The following is a 24,059-nucleotide window of genomic DNA, read 5'->3' on the forward strand; positions in this document are numbered from 1 at the left end:
GAATCGAAGCATCAGTTTCGCTCAAGACCTCGTTTGAGTTGGTTGTGCCTGCTTCGATGACATCCGGTGGTAGTTAGGTGCAACAGCTCACTGCAAAGCAGTGGTCTCAGTTTATTCCGAAAAGGAGTTCTATCATAGCGAAAGAGAATAATTTATCAACAGCAAGAACGTGGTGAAAATAAAACTAAACCCCTAAATAACCGGCACAGCAATCGGGTCGAGGTTTCAACACCGTACCTTGTTGCGTCGTTATATTCGGCATCGGGCGCTTCGCGTGTGTCGGTACCCGGATCGTCATACACACATGCGCGCTAGTAGTGGTAAGCGCAAGCAATGCCGGTGGTGTATCGTTAGCACATAGCGTACATAGTGGTGAGTGAAAGATTTCTTATTTACCTCCGTACCCAACAAGTAGAAGCGAACTAGCGCGTATAACCAAACGCGGTCTGCTACAGCGACTCACCACCTCGGACGCGGTCGTCATTCAGTTTGCGAACGCCGTTGAGTTCGGACGCGTTTTCAAGCAAGCCACCGGCAACTATTAGCAACCACGGTTCATCACTCTACATCTCTCTACACGTAGGTGTGTGTGTGTACGCACGGGATTGTGTTCGTGGAAGAAACGCGAAACAGCTGTACCAGAAGGGGCGCGCTGGTAGAAAACAACTTCTCTTCGATCGTTCGACGTTTGCTGAGGCGCAGTTGTGCTACCGGAGGTTTGTGCGTGTGCGTGTGTAGCTGTGTGCACTCTCCCTCTTTTCTTCGCACAACACCACACCGGGTCGATCGGTTTCACCTTCCCGAGCGGAGCAGTGTGCGATTTCCACGAAAGTCGTAAAGTTCGCGCGCGCGATCGGCGTTATTGAAACACACGGTTTTTTTTTTGCAAAAGCGGTGCCAAAAGGATGCCAGTTCTACGAAGCAATTAAAAAAGCTACCGTGCACACGACGTGTGGGGTGCATTCAAGTTCCAAGAAAAGAAGTTTTTTTAATCAACTCGTGTGCGCGTGTTTAAGTGCGTTGGCTGACGGGCAAGAAGGCAAGATACCCGCAAGTGTGCGTGTGTGTGGTGTTGGGTGCGCAAAGAAGCAAGAGGCGCGAAGAAGAGTGGCGCGCGCGATATCGCCCAGAGCACAAGATCGCTGGTGGAGTGCCTGTGTGAATGAGGGCGTGTGAGTGTGCGGTGCCATAGGCTTTGAAGAAGAAGAAGTAAAAGAAGAAGAGGTGTGTTGTGGCATGCGAGTGTGTGTCCCGGTGAAGGAATAAATTGCATCCGGAGGTGAAACGGATGTGTCTGTGTGTGTGAGAATAAAAAAAAGTCAGCAGCCGCGCGTCTAGCAAACATCAAAGGAGGAAGAAAATAAGCCGTGAGGAAAGCAGAAGAAAATAAAAATAACAAAAGAGAGCATTGTTCTCGTCCGACGTTACGCGCGGGGTACCGAGTAGTGTGCGTTGGTATGCTTGTGCCACAGGCTGTGTGTGATTGTGTGCCCCAAGAGCAAAAGTGCAGAAGCAAAAACGACGTGCAGCAATTAGAAATTGTTCGACGGTTTGGTTCGGCTGATGATGGAATTGCTTTCCAAGCGCGCCGTTGAGAAAGGCGGAAGGAAATAAAGGAAAAGCAGAGCAGTGAATGAAGAAAATAGAGTGAAGTGAAGATTTTGCGAGAGTGTGCATTGGGAAGAATTCCTCCCAACCCGATCTTTGGATAACACAGTACCCTCTGGATTAAACGCAGTACCCACGTCACCAGCAGTCAGCAGTCAGCAGCATGCCAACCATCAACGGAGTGCGGTACCAATTTCGAAAGGATTAAAACGGAAATCCGTTCTCGGTCCCCTCCCCATCTCGCTGGGGGAAATAGGAAAGTTAAGTGGAAACACCACCCAACCATGGTCCTCCTACCGAACGGTGACGAGGAAGTCGTCGGCGGTGGACAACTGCTGTCGTCCGCCAGCACGGAGCTGGCTAGCGAAGGAACACCGGCGAAGGTGTGCATCGCCCCGTCATCATCATCATCGTCGTCGGCGCCATCGTCAACGAGCGACACGGAGCCAACGTCCAACAGTAAGACGACGACGGTGGTTCCAACAACGTCCTCGAACAATAACAACAACAACACACCATCGATGACGGCGCTGACGATCGAGGATGAGGGCAAGGCGCCGGTGGAGGGCACGGCCGCCGGCCCACTCTCACCCTACCGGCCGAGCCGGGTCACGCTCGGTTCGGTCAACGCCTGCATCACGTGCAACCTCTGCAAGGGCTACCTGATCGATGCAACGACGATCGTCGAGTGTTTGCATTCCTGTAAGTAACCGTATGACGTTTCTCCAATTACGCGCGGCGTGCGAGCAGAGAGCGATGTCAACAAAACAACACATCGTCCCTTGCGTCACACACTGTCACCGATTTCAAGGGAAGCGCTTGCATTGCGCGCGTATTTTGTTTACAGAGAGCCGAACCAGGACCAATTTGTGTCAAAGTGTCTAACGTCGCTCCCTCTTTCTAAATGCTCCTTCCACCCAGAGGGGTTCTACATCTGCTTCGCCCAAGCGGCACGCAACCGCTGCAACAAAGATGAGAACGCAGCGGAAACTTGCCGAAAAGATGATACGACACGAAGCCGGGATACAGCATGCTGAACCGGGCCTAAACACGGATACCTCGGTCTCTGTACCGGATGACAAACAATACCTCGAAGCTCAGCGAAGCGTTAGTGAAATAGAGAGGGAGAGTGAGGGAGAGAAAGAGGGACGGAAATAGACGACCCCAAACTAAACACACCTCCACCCTTCTCACCATCACACGAACTGTCACTTGCATTATTTTCCCGCGGTTGCTTCGATTTCGGTAGCGCCTTTCTGCGAATGTTTGACGAAGCTCGTATGGTGCTGTCTCTTTCACTCGCCGAGCTGTTCTTGTTGGCGCGAGTGCGATGGCCTGCACATCAATAGAGACGCGGTAGGCCTACCTTCGAATACAGTAATGATGGTGAGAGAGAGAGAAAGCGTTAGGTTTACGCTAGGCTGCTGTTGACACATTTTTCGGATGTGACAGCTGGCGGACGAAATGGATATTACGTTGATGAGGAGAATGATGATACACCTCACCAACGGCTGTTCACATCAAGCTCATCCCACCTTTATCGCTCTCCGTTTATACCGCGCCGCTCGGGGGTTTGGAGTGAGAAATTGTGCTTGCCACCACTTCTCATTGAAGTTTGCTGAGCCCGGGTGCTCGAGATATGACGTGCCGCGTTTCATAATTATATGATGACGTAGGCCAAAACTTGTGTGCCTTTGTGAGTGGGGATATTTGGCAACTGGCTAAATAAACGCTCGTTATTAATGTTTACCATCGACTGCAAGACGTCATGCAATGCAGTAGATGTATGTTTTTGCTCCGTTTTCGGTTTAATTCGCGCGCACTAATCAAATCTCTGTTTTGTTTTTTCTCCCTCTTTATTGTTCGCTCCATTCGTTGCATCCCGGCGAAATCGACGACAGTTTGCCACAGCTGCATCATCAAGCACTTGCACACGGAACAGTACTGCCCCCAGTGCGAGGTGATGATCAACAAAGCGAAGCCCAATATCAAGTGAGTATGAAGAATTTAAGGTTTATTTATTTTATTTTTTCTTCGCCCCCCGTGTCACTAAATGCGTTGTGCGATGGTAACCTAACCTCGTCGTGGAGTTGGAGATATGTTATTATTAATCAGACGCCTAGCTGATTAAATTTGAACATTTCATTCGGCGGGCCGAACCGAAACAATACGGCGCCAAATCGGCCAGCTGCTGTTTCTGTTGATGATGATGATGGTGTTGATGATGACGACGATGGTGGTGAAAAGTGGATGATTGGCAGCATAATAATCAGTTCAATCACTTCGTGCACACGATGGTGCGGCATCTAATAAACAGAACCAAGCCATCCGTGAATTTAGCGCTCATAATAATGCCGTTTGTTGCCTCCAGCCCCGGCTAAGGATGGAGTAATTAAGTTGCGTTTTAATTTATATTCGTTCTAATACTAATTGGTTCGATCGTGTCTGATTGGAAATGCGCGGGAGAAACGCTCACGCACGCCCAAATCTGGAAAGTGGTTGCGATCGATCCCTGTGTGAGCGATCGATTTTCCGATACGTCTGCGGCCTTTTTTTCTGCCTCTGTTATTGTTTATTTCAGGGCTCGACAGTTTCTAAACCAACTAGAAACATCAATACCTACCATAATTATTATCTTTGACAAATACTATTCGTTAATTTAAACACCTTTTCCAGATGACGTACTTATTGAGTTAATTTTCTTCTCACTAACTCACTTTGCCTCCAGCGACCGAAATTTCGAACATTTTTTTTTTGTCACTAAAATCGTAAACTTTTTCTTTACCATATACCTTTCGAAAAACAAACAAATCCAATAAATATTGTTGATGTGGAAGTAAAACGTGGTATCGCAAAGCAAACCATTATGCTAAAGGCAATCACTCAGATGAATTGGAACTGAAGAAACAATCGAGTTTCTTTGGCTGTTCGGTACAGATTGCCGAACCCTGATTCAAACCGTATATGAGATGGATCATTGTTTTAAGTGTCAGCATTAAATTAACAGCCACAAGTGCCTCAGATTGATTCCGTTTTTGCTGAGATTTGGTTTGGAAATTTATGTTTTGTTTGAATTTAGTTATACTTTTTTTGTGGAATGCAATCGAATTCAAGAGGCTGTAAATCATAGCTCAAAAGTCTACACACGCTTTCTCGAGAGCACAACACATCGAAGGCACTCGAAATATATCGCTTACGTAGACGAGAGTGATAATTGCGGCCGTGGGCACATGGGTTCTAAACAAAGACCTATAACCGCGTTTGGTTGTCAAAGTGCACGACGTTGTCGTGACTCTCGAGAGTCGCGGAGGTCTAGAAGCGAGCTTGGAAGGGCGCACTGTACAAACAGAACCTCAAAACTGCACCGTTGTTACCGGTTTCCACAGCTGCCGCCACATTATCGATCGTTGTTTCAGGTTGTCGTTCGCCATGTTACGTCTGCGATGCTCCCGGAGAGCGATGGGTTTGGGCGACTTTTCCGAATGGTTTCGAATGAAAAAAAAAAATCTTTCCAAGATGCCGCTCCAGAAACACATGTGTGTTAGAGGAGTCGGTGGTGCCTTACGGTTGGCTTTTCGCGCCCTCGGGAAACTGCTTGGTGATGTGGTGTTCTCACCCGAACCCCCCTGTTCATAACGACGTTCCCGCTCGAGCCTTTACGACTTTCCGCTCGGCGCGATAGAACAAAGCACCGACCGGTAGGCTCCTCTCCGGGTTTTATGCTTAGGTCTTTCGGAAGGCTTCCCAACCAAGTCGGCCTGTGCGTTTGGGTGCATCATGCTTTCCTCTTGCTCTTCATGTTCTATCAATCCGCGACGGTCGGAGGACATTTACGACCCAACACGAAGGCTGCATTTTATGGACTTCACGCCACATGGCCGCGTCTGGCAATTTTTCGGGTGAGAAAAGTTACCACATTCGGTGAAGATGAAGAGATGCAACCGAAATAGAGCCATCATATACCCCGCAGACTGAATTGTGTTATTTTTAATTTTTTTCCTGATTGCTTTAAAATTATAGTACGAGAGTTGGTTTCAGTTTTTAAACCATCCCGTGTATTATACTTTGTTCAAATTATCATAAATCGTTTGACCGAGCCAGACCCCTTCTTCATATTTTCCGATTCGATTAAACAATAATAATACAATTTCGATTGCGTTTTAAATTTAAAGCCCCACAATCGAAGTATAATTGAGCCCTTCCCACACCTTCCCTCTCCCGCAATGCCTTTCATCAAACCCTTCCGACGAACCGTGGGTAACATGTTTCGTTTGAAAAGGGAGAGTTAAGCACTTAATTAAGAATTAATAATGGAGCCTGCACTGTGATACTGTGGACATATGGAGCGTACGAGATGGGTTGAAAAAAAAGGAATACAATAATTTCGATTCGTTCCAATATTTCATCAACATTGCGCTGTTCGGTGTCGACAGAATGACGAACAAGTCCTGCGGAATGGATCGTCAAAATATGCCAACGATGTCGTCGTCGGCGTCGTCAGCCTTCCCCCGACCTCCAACCCAATTGTGTTCACCCTCGTGCTTAATTATGACACCTTTTTTTTATTTAATACCAGTGGACGAGAGTAATCGATAAGGTAATTTTGGGAACCGACGAGTCTGGTTGAACGGCGTATGATAACTGTTACCGAAACCGGTGTAGTCCAACGACCTGGGGTTAACCTCCAACCCCCCCTCGGTGTTGTAGTAGAGACCAACCTTCGTGTGGCCCCGTTGTAGCAAATTAAATTTAACACAAACGCCCGTAGCAAACTCGTTCCGTGAGCTCGTCGGCTTCGGGTTTGTACGACGTCGCTACCCGTCGTAATTTGTCCCGGAAAAATGTTTCCCAAACCGGCGCCCCAAAAACGGGCTGCGAAAACAGCCTCTCTCGCCCTTCCGGCCGATGGCGAAGGGTTGAATTCCCAAACTCCCCAAAAGCAAGGACGAAAACCCGCCTGAAGCCTGGACGAAACTGGAATCGGGAGGTGATTTTCTCTCGTTGCAGTGGACGTAAAGTAAAGTGTGCAGCAATTAATAACACTGCATCCGCACCCCCGGGTCTCTGGACCTGGCACTTGAGTTTTTCAAGTGCAGCACAATTCATTTACTCCCTCCCTCGCTCCCTCCCTCTCGCTATTTCTCTCTGTTGCGCCAACATTGCGGCCCGGCGTTTAGTCCCAGGGAAGGGCGGCATTTTCCGTTCGGGTTCGGACGGAGGTCACAATCCGCTTTTTTGGAATGTTTGAACTGGGGTCTATTTGGACAGCTTATGGCGCAGAATGCTGAGCCAGTAATTTGGGATTATTCGGTCCCGGTTTGTTTCTGTGCCGATTGCTTGCGTAAATGTTTATTTTACTTCGTTGAAATATTGTTTGTTCACGGGAAATTAATAGGCACATCATAAACAAGTTCAATCACAAACTCGTTTCTAATGTTCAACTAGTTACGCCGAAAAAACAATAATTCTTTATTCAACTTGTGACTAAGGTTTTAACGGCGCTGTAATGGTCTGTGGCCGATATTTTATTAAATACTTTTTATTATCATTAACCTCACAATGATCCCGAGGGGAAATACATTTAACCCAAAGAGAAAGAAAAAAACCGACCAGATTTAGCATTGCCTCCCTAGAATGCAACCCCAAATACACACTCACTTCCGTGGCGTTCCGTCGCTGTGTGGTACGGATTAATCCAGAAAAATTGCGCCATCATATTAAACTACCGAAAATTTGATTTCCCTTCGGTCGTTTTGGTGGTGGCTCACTCTCTTTTTCTCTCGTTGTCGGATTTTTTTCACTTTTTGAATGGTAGCATTATTAAAAGAAATTTGTGCTTTCCGCCATATTAGCAAGGCTGCATTTTTCTATACAACGATTTTTTTTCTTCTTCTCGTTTGCTCTTGGCACTTAATGGTCTCCCGGTGTGGGCGAGATTGGGTTCATTTTTAGTCGCTTGCACCTGTGATTCTTCCCCTGTGTGTGTTTCCATGGGCGCTAAGAGTCGAATCCGGGCCGGAGTTCCGCTAAGGATTTGGAAATTTGCGCCTGCTTTCCGCATTTTTGCCGACCGGATGTAAGAGGACCACCACCAACGAGGGAGAGGGGATGAACGAAATAATCTCCCACGTGCATGGGGTGTGTGTGTGTGTGTGTGTGTGTGTGTGTTGGTCAGTCCACTAGAGGGAGGAGGAGCGAATGGTCCTAAGAGGTGTGGGGAAAACCATTTTTCTTCCATTCTGCCGCACGCTTCATCATCCTTTTTGCGAGGCCAATTTTGGGATGATTTCTCTCGTAGTCTTGGTCGTTTTCGTTTCGGCTTTTCGATTCCCTTTTTTCTAGTGATGAGAATAACAACTCTTTTTAAAGATTTAAATCAGAGTGAACGATCATCACGATGTCTCGAATCTTTAAGTCACTCTTTTGTGATTTAAAACGTAGAAATGATCCATAAGCCGTCGAGGAGATTTGAATCCTTAACAGGTATTCGAATCACAAAAGTGTGAACTAACTCATCCACTCTCACTCAAGAGTGAGAATTACTAGTCGCCATCGAATCTTAAATAGGGATTCGAATCCCAAATTGTACGGTTATTCATATATAGTTCGTATATTAAGCCCCAGCTTGGGATTCGAATCCTTATTTATGATCCGAATCCCAGTTTGATATTCGACTCTTTGTGGCGCCTAGTTACCTTTTTACTCACTCTTGGGATTCGAATCGTTATTTGGGATTTGAATCTCTACATGGGATTTGAATCATCACTTGGGATTCGAGTCTCTATGACGACTAGCTACTTTTTTACTTACTCGTTCACTTTTTTGGGAATCGAATACCTGTTAAGAATTCAAATAAAAAAAGAGTAACAAAATACATTCGTTAGAATTTGAATCAATTATTCCTTAGTAAGATTCAACTCAATCACCCATTCTTACTCAGTAGGCACATCACTACTTTTTCCCAGAGCCGTGGACTTCTTTCCTTGCCGGTTGCAGTTTGCAGTTACACAGTCTCGACACTCTCATTTCTCTTCCCTTTTCGTTCGCATCCGGCGCCTTTGCCTTTCGTTATCTTCACGGTCACCGGACCGTAACCGTTGATCCGCGTTTACCTTTCTTTTTTTTGCACAAAATATCACCACCCGGGCGGCATTAGGAGGGCTTAATTCTCAAGGATCGACGTGTCCTCCGGCCACAATGCCCATGAAATGCACGCCGATGTCTTTCTCTCTCTCTCTCTCTCCTGGTTTCGGTTAGTGTTTTTGGTTGCGCGTTGTTTCCCTTGGACAGCATTCGACCCTTATTCTCCACGGACTTCTTCGGCTAAGTATATGTGGTCCGCATCTTGGCTTCCATGGTTTTTTTCCCGTCCGGTCCGGTGGAAACATTGGCCGGAATCGAATGCTCCACGGGGGCGGCCGGGGTGGAACATTCTTCTTTCCGGCCGACGACTTCATCGGTTGCGCTTTTTTCCCTTTTTGAGTTTTCTCGCCCGCGGGACTTCCGGCAAGGTGGGCTACGAGTTTTTTTTTATTTTTATCCCACAAGGATGATGCTTTGGAACGTTCCCCACACGCGCCTCCCTTTGTATTTACTCTTGTCCCCCCCACCCCAAGGATGGCGTACTTCTTCCGTGTGCACTTGAGGGAAAAGTATAAAGTGAGGCTTAGGATCCCCATTTTTCTTTTTTCATTTCCTGGTTGGGCGTTGTTTTTTTTTTGTTTTCGATTACTCTCTTCTCGTGTCCGCTCCGTTTCTTTGGTCTTCCGTATTTGGCCACAAGCAAACCAAAGCCTCCTACCGAACCAACTAACCGCGTACAAGAAGAGATGATTTTTCCGTTCCATCGAAGAAATCTCGTGCTGCTGAAGGGAACATGAGCAGGTTGTGGTTCGTTCGGGGGGAGGGGGAGGAAGAAAAATTCTATATATTTTTAGGATGCGGAAGAACTGCAGGGTTCTGCTCTCTGGGGTGGTGGTTAATGGAAGTAACCAGGGGGGAATTGGGGATTCCTCCAACGTGAAGGGACCAACTTGGTAAAAGAAGCGGTATTTTATTGCAAACACATCTTCCTTGCTGTGGTTGGTATTCAGCAAAACAATAATAATAATACTAATGCACACAAAGTGAGGGAGAGAAAGGGAAAAGGGGGAAGGCAGGAGAGCAAACAGGATTTGAAGAGGCAAACGCAAAAACTGTCAAAAACAGGATTCCTTCTCATATAATAGATCGTTCATTCCCGTCCTTCCAAACCAATGCCGGGCTACGTAAGCCTACCATCAACACACAAACACACACAGGCACACTTATACCACTGACTGTGTACAAAATAAATAACACAGAAAAAGGAACCAAACAATGAGTGAAAAAGGGAAAAAGGATTCCGTTTGTCCTCTTCGATCACGTGCCTAAAACACATTGTATTAGAAACTATGTGTGCGTGTGTTCGTTTGTGTATATATGTGTGTGCGTTGGAATACATTAAATATCGGTGTTTTTATTATATTTATGTTATTAACATTTTTATTATTTGTTGTTACCTTGGCGTAACTACCACCACCGCCATCATCTGAGTAATGGTTTCGTCCGAAAGGATACCACAAAAAACCGATGTATTCTGAGAGGAAAAATATGGTTGGCATGTTGTGCCATTCCGGTGCGGGACCCGGATGTGGTTATTTTAGGAACGGCCTAACCCACACCACCTTTCACACACACATACGCACACGCCGGAAACAATCGGGTGGCGCTAATTCGATGGTGGGGTGCTGTTGTTGTTCCGCTCGTTCGATCCAAATGTCACAATGGTGACATGTGTCATAAGCTTTGGCAGAGGAAAAGGACGAATAATTAGTATTACATTTCATTCCTAACATGTTGTTCGTAGGTTTGAAATGTAGAATTCCTCCAGAAATGTATCTTGGATGAATAATAAATCATCAGGTTTCAGCAGCTGAAAGTATCAAAGGCAAGATGTTTGTTATTATTATGGTATACTTTTTTTTACTAAATTTTTCCGATTTGGTATTAAAATTTATATTCAAGCATATCAATTTCAGATGGAGTATATTAATTTTTTTTATAAATTATTTATATTAATTTCAATAAATTATGTTCTCATGTAATTGTGATGTTGTATTTTTTTTGTTAGAACATATTTAACTTTGCAAAATTCATTGCTTTCCTAATATCAACGGCCGAAGAATTTCTCCAAAACAGGGACGTACTACAAAAAAATGCCATCCATCTAAAGTCCATCCTTAAACGAAAAAGGTAATCGTCATTCTTATGAAGGAGAGAAAACTATCCACAGCTTAAATATCTAATTCATGAAACGAAAAATGCTGTTGGCATTTGAACGAAAACAGTTTTAAAACCCCTACATTAGTCACAAAACGCAAGCTGCACTCGTAGATCATCTGGCAAGACATACATCTTTATTTCACGCCTCTCTGATGCATTTCCCTCACGCATAAGAAACGACACGGTGGCAGGAAGTTGTCGCGTTAGAGGTGGAAAACAAAACCGAACGATGTGTGGAGTAAAGGGACTGAGGGAGGCAGTTCAATTTTCAGTTGAAGAATGAAAAGGACAAATATACCCCCAAGAAGTTGGGTTCCGTCTCTCCTTCCACCAGCTATTTCCTCTAACTTTCGTTCAGCTTGACATTCTTGATGATTATTGTGTGCGTATGTGTGTGTGTGTGCGACGCGGAGGGTTCGCTAAGGGATGGTTTTAATTTTCTCGCGCCTCTGGCCCAGCGTTGGTGAACGCTTCTGAATTCCTGCTGCCTCCCGGAACGACGACACCCGGTTGTAATGTTTCGGTCTGGTTTAGTTATGAAATGCATTTAACACAATTTTTACATCGACCCAAGCAAGCCGCCTTGAACGTTACTCGGGTTCAGTATGGTGGAAAAATCCGAAGAGTTTCGTTTCATGGACGACAACCTATGGTTCTTATTTTTCCAAGCTCCCTCTAATGAAAAGGGGAAGTATTTCCTTATCCGCAATCAACCCTTAGCTTTCGCTGCTCTGGATTAGACCGGGTGCGGTGGTAAATGGTACAGAAAGGACAGATCGACTCTGTGCGTGTTTGTGTCTGTGTGCGGCTTTATGGCCCGATAAGTACAGGCTTAAGGCAAATGAAATGTTCTCTTTCCCTTTTTTCGGGTGTGTATTCCTTCGTCCTTCCACACGATATATGCCGTTCAACACCTAGTTTATTATGATATTTTTTCCGACTCGACTCTTTTGCTGGGTTGTTGTGCGCAATGAAAGGGAATTTATTATTTCCCATTCGCGCTTGTATGGCTTGTGGAACGCGTCCCCTACGAGGAGGGGGAGAGAGAGAGAGGGCGAAGGATGAAGGCCCATCATAAAATCATTTTTGTGTGAACCCTCTTCCACACGGGGCGGCTTGCTTTTCGAGAGAGGGAGCCTCACAGGGAAAGAAAAAGGAAAAACAACAAACGCACGCCGAAAAAAAAACTGCATCTACAAGTTGACAACTCATTCAATCATGCATTAATCATGATCCTTTAGCAAATTCCGCAAAATAAGCCGTTTTTCGCTCGGTTGGATGTTGCCAAAATTTTTCCCTTTACTTTCCATACCCCCATTTTTCTATGTGCGTTTGTGCGTTTGTGTGTGTGACGAAAGCGCGTAGATTTTGTGCTTAAAATTGTGCTCGCACAAACAGCAATTGATTGAAAGTGGTTCGTTTTGTAGAGGGATTTTTTGTTGTTTTTTTCTCTTCTGTCCGCGCCAAAATGCAGTTTGCGTTATTCCGTTATTCGTCAATCAGGAAATGCAAAAGATATTGCTTGAAAAAAAAAGATAAAACGAAAGAGAGTAGAATTGAACCAGAGGAAAACGAAAAAGCATTCAAAAAAGAAAAAAAAGCAACAAACTCTCAACCCCGAACATAATCATAATGAAACAGTCATGTGCTTCGTACACGCAAGCTCCTTCAATTATTAATATCCTGCTGAAATATTCCCTGTGTTATGATGAATATAAATAGTCCCGGACTCACATAAAACAAGTTTACAAAAAAATTGAAAAAATGTGCGTGTTTTTTCCCCCGATGTTTTTTCTTCGTTGGCTTTTGGGTAGGTTTTTCATAAAAAAATGCCTTGTTGCGCTTTCGACATTGGACGTTTTGATGGTCAGCATTCGTTTTGGTTGGTTTTTCTTATAAAAAATTCCCTTTTTTCGCTTGTTTGTTGATTGAAACCAGAACTCAAAATGCTAGCAAAAAGAAAGCTAAGGGCAGGTAAAATGAGCAAAACGAGAAAAAATAGTATATCGAATAATCCGGCTTGCGTAAGGACGAGAGAGATGATGATTGGTTTCGGGGTCCTCGAAATGGACTCACCGGTGTTTGGGATCCACTCCTGTGCGTATGTGTGTGTGTGTGGGATTGGGGTGGGATGCCACGCACAACCAGTCGATCCTACTCTCCCCCACCCTTACTCTGGAAGACCCTGAGTATTTGTACGTGCTTTCGGAGTGCGGCCGAGGGTAGTTTTTGGTATTTCATTCGGCTTTCCCGACGCTCCCGAACGGCCCTCTTCTTGCCGGTCCCCATATTTCACTGCCACTTTAATCGCATCGGAAATCGCACATCCATCCGGTTTCGGATCCGGACGAAAACAACGGAAAAAATAACAAAAACCGAAAATGGCGAAACACACATCGATGTGCTCCACTCACAAATCGTCACCGGATGAAGGAGGGTGGGAAAGCTTGATTGGGAAAAAGTGGGGCCCTCTGGTGGGTAATGGCCATCAGGATCAGTAATGGCAATGGCAGCATACACACACACACATACACACGCACACGGAGGGAAAAACATACGATCCACCCCCGGCTGGCTAACGACAACGGTGTGCGGCATCAGAGTCCAGAGAGCATAATCATGTTTCAATTGCGCCCGCAATACGATTCCGATTCGCTTCGAGAGTAGCATTCCCAGGATTCTGCCTCCCCTCCTCCATCCCTCCCCCCCATTCGTGTGCCGTTCAGTGACCGCCGGTTTGCCACCGGTCGGCTGGCCGGGGATTCATTGGGAGTATCCGGATTGTCCGGATCGGATGCATTCGCGTCACCATCACCCAAAAATAACGTCCCCCGCCGCGCGCGATCCGTTCGCTCGGGAGAAACCGATAGCGAACAACAGGAAAAACGTAGAACAAAGAGAGAAAAACGAAAGACACAAACATCAAAATGAGGAAAAAGAAACTCGAGAGGATCGTTAACAAAAACGAAGGAAACCGGGAGGAAATAATACAACACTCACATAAAAGAGGCCACCGGCGCGCCACCCAAAACGAATCGTCGGAGTCCAATCCGGAGGCTGCTTCCTGTTTTTCCCGGTGTGTTTTTATCTGCCCTCGCGACTGTATGTGTGTGTGTGTGGGTGGGTGTGTGTTTGGAGCTCGGTCGATCCTGATTCTCAATCTTTTCCATCTCATCCGTACAAAAAGCCGCCTCGCCCCCCTTCCGCGTGGGTGAGGGAAGGAAATGGGGTGTGGGTTTTTCCGGCGGGAAGGACAATCGCGGGGAGCTATTTGGCGGGGTATTTGTATGTGTGTGTATCTGTGTGTTTGTTAGTAGCGACGAGGCCAATGCACAATTGCATGTTATCGTTCAACCAGTCTCGGCGGACAAGTCTCTTGATCATGCGATGAGAGGGGTGGGGAACGGGTTAGAGGGGTTTAGAAAAAATCAATAAAACGTTCGTTCTCGTTGGGAGGGATTTAGAACCAGGCCTAACGCGGAAAAACGCCCGACCCGACGTACTTGAGGCCGATCCCCTTGACTTATCGAAAAGGAATTCCATATTTCGAGTTTTCTTTCAAACTGATTTCCCTCTGGAAGTGAAACCCCAACACACCCACGTTGATGAGAGCATAAGAAGAGAAGAGGGGTGAAAGTTATTTCTTACACTTAAAAAAAAATATTGCATTTAAAGGTGAAACAGCGAATGTGTTGGATAACCTTTAATACATTTATTGCATAAATAAATGTTGTCCACATGATGACCCTTGCCCCCCCTTGAAACAGGTTCTCGTCTCCCTCCACAGGTTGGAGTATGGCTGCGGCGACTCGGTATGAAGATAAACGATGGTAGAAATCGAGAACATCGAACGTGAAAGTATCTCGTAAGGCGAAGGTTTATGCGATCACCTTCCATCCATGCCATTTCTTCCACAGGTTGAGAGGAAATAACCCTCTCCAGCAACAAAACCCACACACACTGGTCTCGAAGGTTCTTGTTCGCAGTGCATTCCGGAGCTTGTTTTTATGTACCAAAAGTGTAATAAAATAAATTTCAAAGAGCAACACTAAAAATCTGCTCATCGACCGAAGAGATGCATTGCTCCTCGTCACATTGGGAGGACAGTAGGATGGGTGGGAGCCCGTTGAAAACGCTCAAAAAAAAAGCACGGATAGGGTTGTAAATAGGAACAGGTTCGTTAAATTGGGAACCATGTTTGGCTCGCAGAGCGAGTGAGTCAAAACCTCATAAATGGCCCCTGCAGCTCCGCAAGAAAAAGATGCCCATGCAAAATAACCCTAGCTGCTGGGTTGAGGCGAGACTGATTACCGCCTAGAATATGCTGCCTGATACCTAGGAAGGCGAACAAACAAAATCTTTAGAAAACATATTAATAAAAGTGTCTGGAAGTTTTGGCCTACCAGTTTTGGCAAAGACGGTAAATAAATGTTGAAGAAACCAGAAAGCTTCCCCATTTCAACGGCTTCCCTTCTTGTTGTTTGGTGGAGGTGGGATATGGCCATATAAGCCTCGTATTTCTTTTCGGCTTTAATTTAGAAGCGCCGAAGAGGATTTATGTCACTTTATTGTACGAAATGCTTCACAATTCTCGTTTCGTGTGTGTTTGGCGGGGATGGGGAACGAAGAGAGCCGTTCTTTTTAGTGTTCTGGCAATTTATGGGCAGACTTTTACGAGCGACCTTCGCCGTTTCGAATCGCTTCACCTTTTCCCGCGCCCCATCGGTCGGTCGGTAGCCTCTTTGCTCCGTTTATTCAGATGAAGTTCAATAAATTCTCCACCCGAATATGCAGTTTTGGTCTCTGGTCTGAGGGCAATTTTCTTGAACCTGCTACGGGGTTTCGCACTTTCGAGCAAAAGTTGCTTGTTGGTAAATGGCGACTGTTACTCAATAAAAAAGTGTATTCCTTTATTCGATTCGTTAGTTTTATTTCTTTATTGTTTCATCTGATTGATTATTGAATTTTACCAAGGGTTAATTTAATTTGTTTCAATCACCTTTTTTCATTAAAAATAACCTTTTTATAAAGAAAATCCAAACCCCTTGAGTACCTTGTGTTATTTGCTTATTCTATTCGAATATTTAACACGTTGATTGGCATTGGTTATCATTTTTAATAACCCACTGTCATAAGTTTTAAAAGATTTTCACCCTATCAGTGAATCAAAATGCTTCATTTAAAGCTATCGCGAGTATAAAACTAATTTATTGGAAAGCTTAGTCTTTCGCAAATGCTTGGCAGTCAATGTGTTAAAAATGCCAATTAATCTGTTGAACTGGTCGGATGTTTAAGAAAATTTTCAATGAAACGAACAGCATGGAGTCTTTTTTACAGTTTTTAATTAGAATTAAAATATGAAAATAAAGCATGCGCTTGATATCAAAAACCCCGGTGTATCATAATATCCAAACCAATCCAAAACACAACCTCATTATGATGATCAAATTATGATTTATTTTTACGATGCTGTCATTTTTTCCTTCTGAGTATATTTTGAACTAATAATGCATACTTAATGCTTACAGTCCTTGTGTTTTTAATGCCGCAAATAAATTTTTATCTCTTTAACATTTCGTGACACCTCCAGGCAACCCTTTCAGCTTATACTTTTAATCGTTAGTGTTCCCCAAACTTAAGCTCCATTTTTGTCACTAATTCAACGCTAAAACAACCCGAAACCAATTCTTATGCAAATCAGCTCGCAAAAGAACATCATCCGACGGTCTGCTGCAATGATTTGAAGCATTTTAAAACAATAACGACGCTGTTTTCGGACGTTTAGAGTGTAAAAATATTGTGCTTCCCTTTTGCTCAATGTCGGACGGTGGTGGTTGGTGTAGCTTTGGAGGATGCAATTTTCCAACATCCATCACCATTATGGTCTCCACGCTTTGGTGCTTTTCGTCCCATCGGGAGCATCATTCGCGGTTCCCTTTTTCGTCGACGGCGTCGTTGGGTTCTAATTGTGGAGACAACAGATCGCATTATGTCACGCCACGACTTCCGCTTGGAAGCGTTTTCCCTCCATCGTTACCTTGTGCTCTACCCGGTCCTGCTTTACTTTAGATTAATATTTCCCAGCACACAAGGGATGGCTTTCGTTCGCGAAAGCTTTCGGCAAATTTCCTGACTCTTTGTGTTTCCACGATGGAAAGGATCGGAGTTCGGTTTGCCGGGTTTTTTTTTTTATAATTAACATTTAAAAAGGAACCTCGTCTGGTGAGGAACAAGAAATGGCGTGTGTGGTTGTGTCGCCTTCGGGTGTGTTGGACCAAAAGCGCGCTACCGGCGACTTGCTCGTTGGCTGGCGGCAAGATCTAAAAACCGCGTGGTGGCGCAGCTCTTTACCGACTTGCTTCCGTGCAGTCTGGCGCGACTTTTCCTTCCCCTCTTCTGGTGTTATCACTGCGTCTCGAGCTCTAAACGGACGTCTGTGAAAAACCATTTTTTCTTTAGGTTTTTAGAAGAACAACCGACGTTCCACAACGTTTTTTTGGTAACATCCTCCCAAAGAGTCCATAAATTCCAATGGAATGAAAACGGAACGATTTTTTCCCCCTTCTTTCGGGGGGGACTTTTTCTTTTCCCTGTGTTTCCCTTCCCTTCCCCGTCTGGGAGTTCTATCCCGCGGAAAGGATTACGATGGCCGTCGGTAGTGTCCTGTCCTTTCATCCGACGGGAGACAAGATGGATAAGGGTACATCGAGAGTGAAAAAATGGTTACGCCGCGGAACACGATCATAATTGGATGTGACTCGGATGGTGGTCCGACTTTCCAAACCCCGAAAATTTCCCCATTTTCCCCCGAACGATTTGTCCCTAGAACATGGCTATTCGCGTCCGATGGGCCAATATTGTCTGGGGAACTAACAATTAACAAAAAGGAAAAGCGACTCACAAAACGCGGTAGTCCCTCAAGCGCGGGGGTGGGGTGGGTGAGAAGGTGAGTTTTCTGAAATACAATGGTGTTGTCTAGTTCTCGCAACACCGTTGTCAGCGTTGCTTGTCATGGCGGTGCTAACGGATGGCACGAACACGATGGAAAATTCGCGTGGAAAGTCCATTTCGCCATGTGATGGTAACAAAACAGTGCAAAAAAAAAGGATCGTTACTGGAAGGAGTCTAAGCGCAGATGATCAGTTAAAACAAGGAATAAAAAAAACCCGCGAACGGGATTAGGTTGCAGGTCACAAACAACCGGTTGCCGAGGTCGCCAGAAACTCTGCCACTTATCTACGATATCCGTGGAAATGTATCCTTAAGCAATTTCCGCGTATGGGCAGAATCGAACCCGGGAAATGTAACGTTCATTTTCCGAAGGAACAAAGGTGGAAGGCAGCAGTAAGGATAACTTCGCTTGTTAAGCCAACTATCCGGGACCCTACCGGGCGCATGTGTCTGCGTTGGTTGTTTGTCCGTTGTTGCGGCCATCGTAATGACAATGATGGAAAAGCCTTGCTCCGCTTTCCCGACTCCGAGTGATGGGCATGAGGGGAAAGAAAAAAAAACACTCCAACCGAGAAGAACACAAACGGAAAAGGAGGACCCTCACCCCATTTCGTTAGCGTTCGCGAAGACTGATGATGGATGAGTTTCGCCCACGTATCAACAACCGAACCCGCCTGGCACCCATGTGTGGGTGTTTGTGTTGCGTGGATGAATTTTTAATTGAACACGAACGAGGACGCAAACAGCAAACCCCCACGCGCACTCACCACATCCACGTGTGTACGGTACACGTACAAAAGTAGGAAACGGACGCGAGTTGTGTCCCCGGTCCCATTGTCCTGCTGCTACGCGTTTCCCGTTTCCAGGCCGGTGTCAAAGGTTGTATTTGTATGCGTAGTTTTAGTGGTCTTTTTGATTTACGGTCTTATCTGACACACGCGGTTGGGTTCCTCGCGTGGTTGACTTTTTGTTTTTCGACTCCTGACGTTACGAGATGCGTGTAGGCTCGTTTAGGTTGTTCTGCTAGGAAGTTCAGTTTTTTCTTTTCTTCTGTTAGTCCTGTCCAACCGTCACGAATTGGATTCGTTTCGCTTGGTGTAGTGTCCCCACGTGCAATCATATTTTTAATTCAATATTCCAATGAATGATTGCGATTGCCGTGAGGTTAGTGCGGATTATCGAATATCTTCGATCAGCTGCCTTTTATTTTGTTTTGGTTTTTTTTAGCGAACTAGTTTTGTTTTCTTTTGTCCAACAAAGTTTTGACTGCGTTTTGAATTGAATCGTTGTTTTGTAATAATATCCTGTCTCATCCTAGTTCTCTTGTTTGTGTTGTATAAACACTTTATATTTTTTTTAAATATATGTTATCTATCTTAGTTTTGACTGTATTTTATATGGTTTCGCATTAGTTTCTTATTCCTACCTCTGTAATCTATTGAACTTTGTAAACCAAGTTTTTCTAGTACATGATCGAGAGGTAGTTTGTTGACGAAAGCGACAGGCGGCAATTATTTAATAATTAATTAATCCGGAGTTAGATTGCAAGGATCGCTAATGATGAGCCCAACGGAAGGAACGGCCAAAGGCATAAATAAGGCGCCGCAGGGATCCATCGAGCCTTGTATATGAAAATTGTATGAAATTGTAATTAATTTTGGTACACCACGGTTTCACGTAACATAAAGTTACAAGAAATTACATTTTAACAGAACATATTCCTACAATTGAATATGTTCTGTTGGTATGTAACGTTCTTAACTTAATTTTGTTTTACGTTTGATTTTTCTTTAAGTTCATTCTTATGTTTTCTCTTCATTTGTACTGTTACACTCTTGTCTTTCTTTTGTATATGGAACAGTGGTTCTTTGTCTACATTGTTCCCGTTCCCTATGAAGTGTCCTTATTATCCAAAAAGAATAGGACTTCTTCAATCCTTACCAAAAAACAAATAGAAAAATGTCTTTACGAAGCTCTTCTCCGTGAGATTGGTGGATGGGTTGGGAAAAACAGGAAAAATATGGGCACTCGCACTTCGAGGTGCGATATTTAATTTGTCAAAAACTTTGCAACAAGACATGAAACCCGTGTTTTATGAGGTCTGTTTTAATGTGGTGCAATTTTCGGCTACCAAAAGAACGTTTACCATCCGAAAACCAACATTTTTTTGTCTATCCCCAAGAAGGGCAAGGAAGGGAGAGAGTGAGAGAGTGCGAGAGGAAAATTGGACGAGTTTGGATGGGTTTTAATATTCCCCGCAGTCTCATTATTCCACACTGTAATTAGTTTCCTTGGGTTTTGGCTCGTCTCGTTCTCTTTAGATCTTCGCTTCCGCACTTTCGGCTCCACCGCACTCCAGCCTTGGCTTCTGCGGTGAAAGGCTTACTTACTACCGCTTCCAAGTTCTTGCCTCCAAACGGGTGCTGCCTAGTGTCGAGAGAGTTGTCTGCCGCCTCTACTGCACTCTTTTCCGATGGTGATAAAAGGAATAAAACGGTGCCTGGTATGAGGGGGAAAACTTCTTAATTTCGTCGCCTCTCCCAACGACTCCCCGGCTTTACGGTGGCTTCTATCCGCCCCCCGAAAAGAAGTCACCCGATGTGGTGGGGGATGCCGCATCAGCTCTACATCCCGAAAGCTCAGGAGTTTTCGGTCGGATAAATCTGTTCCGTTCCGTTTGGCTCCGAGATTGTGCACTTTTCTGACGCGAGTGAAGGGGTTGGGAGTTTTTCTTTCTTTTTTTTTTTTAGGGTGGGAAAACATACGAAGAGTCATCGTCACCATCATCGGCAGAGGCGTCTATCGATGTGTGTATGTGCGGTGATGTCGTCGTCGTCTTCATCGGCGGAGATTGAACCTCCCCTCGCTTCAGGCAACATTAGCTTTTCCGCGCTTTGCTCCATGCTTATACATCTCTCGTTCTCCCTTCGGCTTATTCTCTATTTTTAACACATTATTTTTTTCTTCTCTCCCTCCCTCACCCTCCAGACCGGACGTTCCCCTGCAGTCGATCGTGTTCAAATTGGTTCCGGAGCTGTACGAGAACGAGCTGCGCCGCCGGCGGGACTTCTACCGGGACCACCCGGCATCGGCCGCCCTCGCGACCCCGGCCCAGCGTGGCGAAGACACCGAGCATCTTATCTTCAGCCCGAACGAGATGATATCGCTTTCGCTCGAGTACGCGGAAAGGTTAGTACCTCCGATCCACATATCCGTCCTTAGTGACGAGAGAGGGCCGCTTTGGGCTGTTTTTCCAACCGAGTTGCGTCCCCCACGCCTCCCCTGCCGTGGGCGGGGTATCCCTTAGGTATCCATTTTCATCTCATTAATGTTTGTTTCCTGTCCCCGCGAGAGGGCGACCAAGCAAGCAAGTTCGACAATCGGGAAGAAGCGCTGACTAATGATTGGATAAAGACGATTGTGATCTTGCTCATGGTTTAATTTATTTCCGCGGTGAAATTTATTTCCCCCTGGGGAGGAGAGAGGCGAGTTTACTGTTACACCGGAGGGGATTTTACTTACCAAGCGATTCCTCCGAGCCTCTCATTATAATTAATGGCATCAAGTATTAGTGAGGAAGTGAATAGAAACGGAAACGTCTTTGTAACTCCTCGAAGACGAATCGATACATCTAATCAAAACTCGTACAAAACGCCGATTTCGTGCGATATTTATTATTGCTACAAATCTAGAAATCACAGACTACACTTCCTTAATTCGCTTTGGTGTTGGTGTTGTCCAAAAAAAAACCCTCCTCGATGAGACAAACGTGTGTCAAAGGCGGCATCATCATCCACCGACCGAACGCGCAAGGATCACGCTTGCTAATCAGATGAAAATGATATTACGCCCTTTTCCCCGTCCCCACATCGTCACTTGTCCCCCCGGTCCCGGCGGAGGGTGTTCGGGATTTCGGCGGATAATTGTTTATTTAATTTCTTCCTTCCATTCCGTGGCGACGACGACGATGACGACGACGATGACAACGACGATGTAGCGGAAGAGTGGAACCACAGGAGCGATAAAACTGTCGAATAATTCATGAGATTCCTTTGGCTTCCGGGCCAGAACAAACAGAATTTGGAACCGAAACCCCCGACGATGGGGATATGGGAAGGAAGCATCGGTGTTCAGGTCCGAAACCAAGGCGAGGACCAGTTTTGATTATTTGGAAATCGTACATTGGGCGCTTTTCCGCGATGATGATGATTGGGAAACGAAGGAAAAGAAAGGTTTTTCGTGAAAACTTTTCATTTTTTTTCCCAATTGCCAAAAGTATTGAGAAAGTGTCGTTAAGGATATTTTTTCCTTTTGCGTGTTAAATTTCGATACTTGAGAAAACGGGAGGGATATGGAAGAGGGAAAGCGAAAGGCCATCACGACGAAGGACAATACACCCGATAAACGTCTTTGAAGGGATCAAAACACACACTCACACGCAGACACCAGGGCACACAGACACGCAGACACACAGACACAAACGAGTCCAAATGTCTTTGCTTTTGTGCTCGTTAGCTTCTTCACGGTGCTACGGCGTCGGGTTCTTCCGGCTTTCCCAAACCAGCGCCGCAGACACAAGGACGTGTCTTCAACACGGTATTTTCCTTAATTTGAGTTTCCTCTTCACGTTCGGTAAATACCAATGAATCACCCTCCGCTCCCTTTGCCGTCGCTTTCCTTCCCCCATCGTCCGAGTGAGCGTGTTGGTGGTGCGCAATAGAATAGCATTTCGGTTATTTCGGATCGACAATAACTATTAGAGCACCCCACCACCACCACCACCACCACCGTTCATCCGCGCCTGGGAAAATCTCTCTCGTATGTCTCACGACAGCCCAGCCAACCAGCCAGCAAGCAACCTAAACACATCCGGCTGAAGGAAAATCCTGCCGCTTTGCCATTGGAGAAACTGCCGGAATCACTTTACTACGTGCGAATTGGTTCGCTTCTCTTCGTCTCGGGGGGAGGAGAACCCCCGGGGAACGTGGAGGGAGGACTTTCCTCCCAAGTGTCTGGAAAACGCGAAAATTATTGCCAACGATAATTTATAGCGTCAGCCAACTTCTTCCGTTCTTCCCAAGATGCCTTCCCTTCCGTTAAGTTTTCTTTCTCGCTCCCAAAACGGCTTCTTAACGCGGGAGCTGGCTCGCATTTTCCTGTTCCACGGGGCGGGAATTGAAAATTGTGGCTACCGGGTTTTGTGTCGGTCGCTTTCCTGGTCTGTCATTAGTGACTGTTTGTGTGACGGTGTGTAATCTTTCGGCCGCCGGCTTTCTCGGATCAGATGCGGTCGGAAGCAAAAGGTGGAATTCTTGTATTTCTTTTTGCCCCGTTTATGCGTGTGTGTGTGTTCTCTCACATTTTCCCATCGGCTGCTGGTGGGCTTTCAATCTTCATTAAAACGCAGGCAGTTGTTGTTATTTGGGGAGTTCCTGGCGGTGCCCAAAATCGTCTCAAATTCCCCAGCAATCAATTTACCGCTAAGCAAAGATTTATTTATTGAACAATTATATTTTCTGGTTTTCCGTTCCTGTTTCATTGTTTTGTTTCGGTTTCCTTTCTCTTCACTAATACTTTCCTTCCCTACTTTGTCTCCTCTCTTAGTGAGCTGGCGGAAGACAACAAGGAGCTGCTGCGGGCCCGGTACCTGCTCTGCCCGGCCGGCTTCTCGATCGCGATGATGAAGAAGTTCCTCGTCAACAAGTACGGCATCTCGGAGCGCCAGTTCTGCGTGGAGATTATGTACAAGGTGAAGACGATCGTCCTGCCCGACTACTACACGCTGATGGACGTGGCGTACATCTACACCTGGAAGCGGGTAAGTGTGTCCCACCGTTGCCTCCGTCGCCGCCGATGGCTTCAATTAAGCGTCAATATGTTGCCTGCCTCCCCATCAGCAAGATGGTGGAAACCCTCGGTAGCTTAAATGGGGATTTGTCTGGGCGAGAAATAAGCCTGGGAAAATGGGGAAAGCTTTTCGTTAGATTGTCCGTCTCCCTCGGATCGAGCGTGGTGTGGTTCCGTTGAGAGATGGTTATTAAAGCTACAGGATATTAATTAGTTTTTGCTTCATAACCGCCGTCGTAAGATTTTGACGGCACGTGTATGCAATTACTCACTTCTATGAGGTTCGGCTGTTTGTGGATTCTGCGGAAGATATCTATCTTCATCCATTTTCATTTGCTTGTGTTGAACAT

The 24,059-nt window shown here is 45.6% G+C and overlaps 1 protein-coding gene across 1 annotated transcript in view; it reads left to right on the plus strand.

Moving 5' to 3' along the window:
- Positions 1 to 497: 497 nt before the first annotated feature.
- LOC131294062 (polycomb group protein Psc) overlaps positions 498 to 24,059 on the plus strand; it is a 29,349-nt gene continuing 5,787 nt past the window's right edge. The window contains exons 1-4 of the mRNA XM_058322107.1: positions 498 to 2,310; positions 3,510 to 3,600; positions 20,851 to 21,051; positions 23,467 to 23,680. Of these exons, the coding sequence (XP_058178090.1) occupies positions 1,893 to 2,310; positions 3,510 to 3,600; positions 20,851 to 21,051; positions 23,467 to 23,680 (924 nt within the window). The 5' untranslated portion in view covers positions 498 to 1,892. The remainder of the gene's footprint in view (positions 2,311 to 3,509; positions 3,601 to 20,850; positions 21,052 to 23,466; positions 23,681 to 24,059) is intronic.

This window comes from Anopheles ziemanni, chromosome 2 (assembly GCF_943734765.1).
Source record: "Anopheles ziemanni chromosome 2, idAnoZiCoDA_A2_x.2, whole genome shotgun sequence".
In the NCBI taxonomy this organism is placed as follows: Eukaryota; Metazoa; Arthropoda; class Insecta; order Diptera; family Culicidae; genus Anopheles; species Anopheles ziemanni.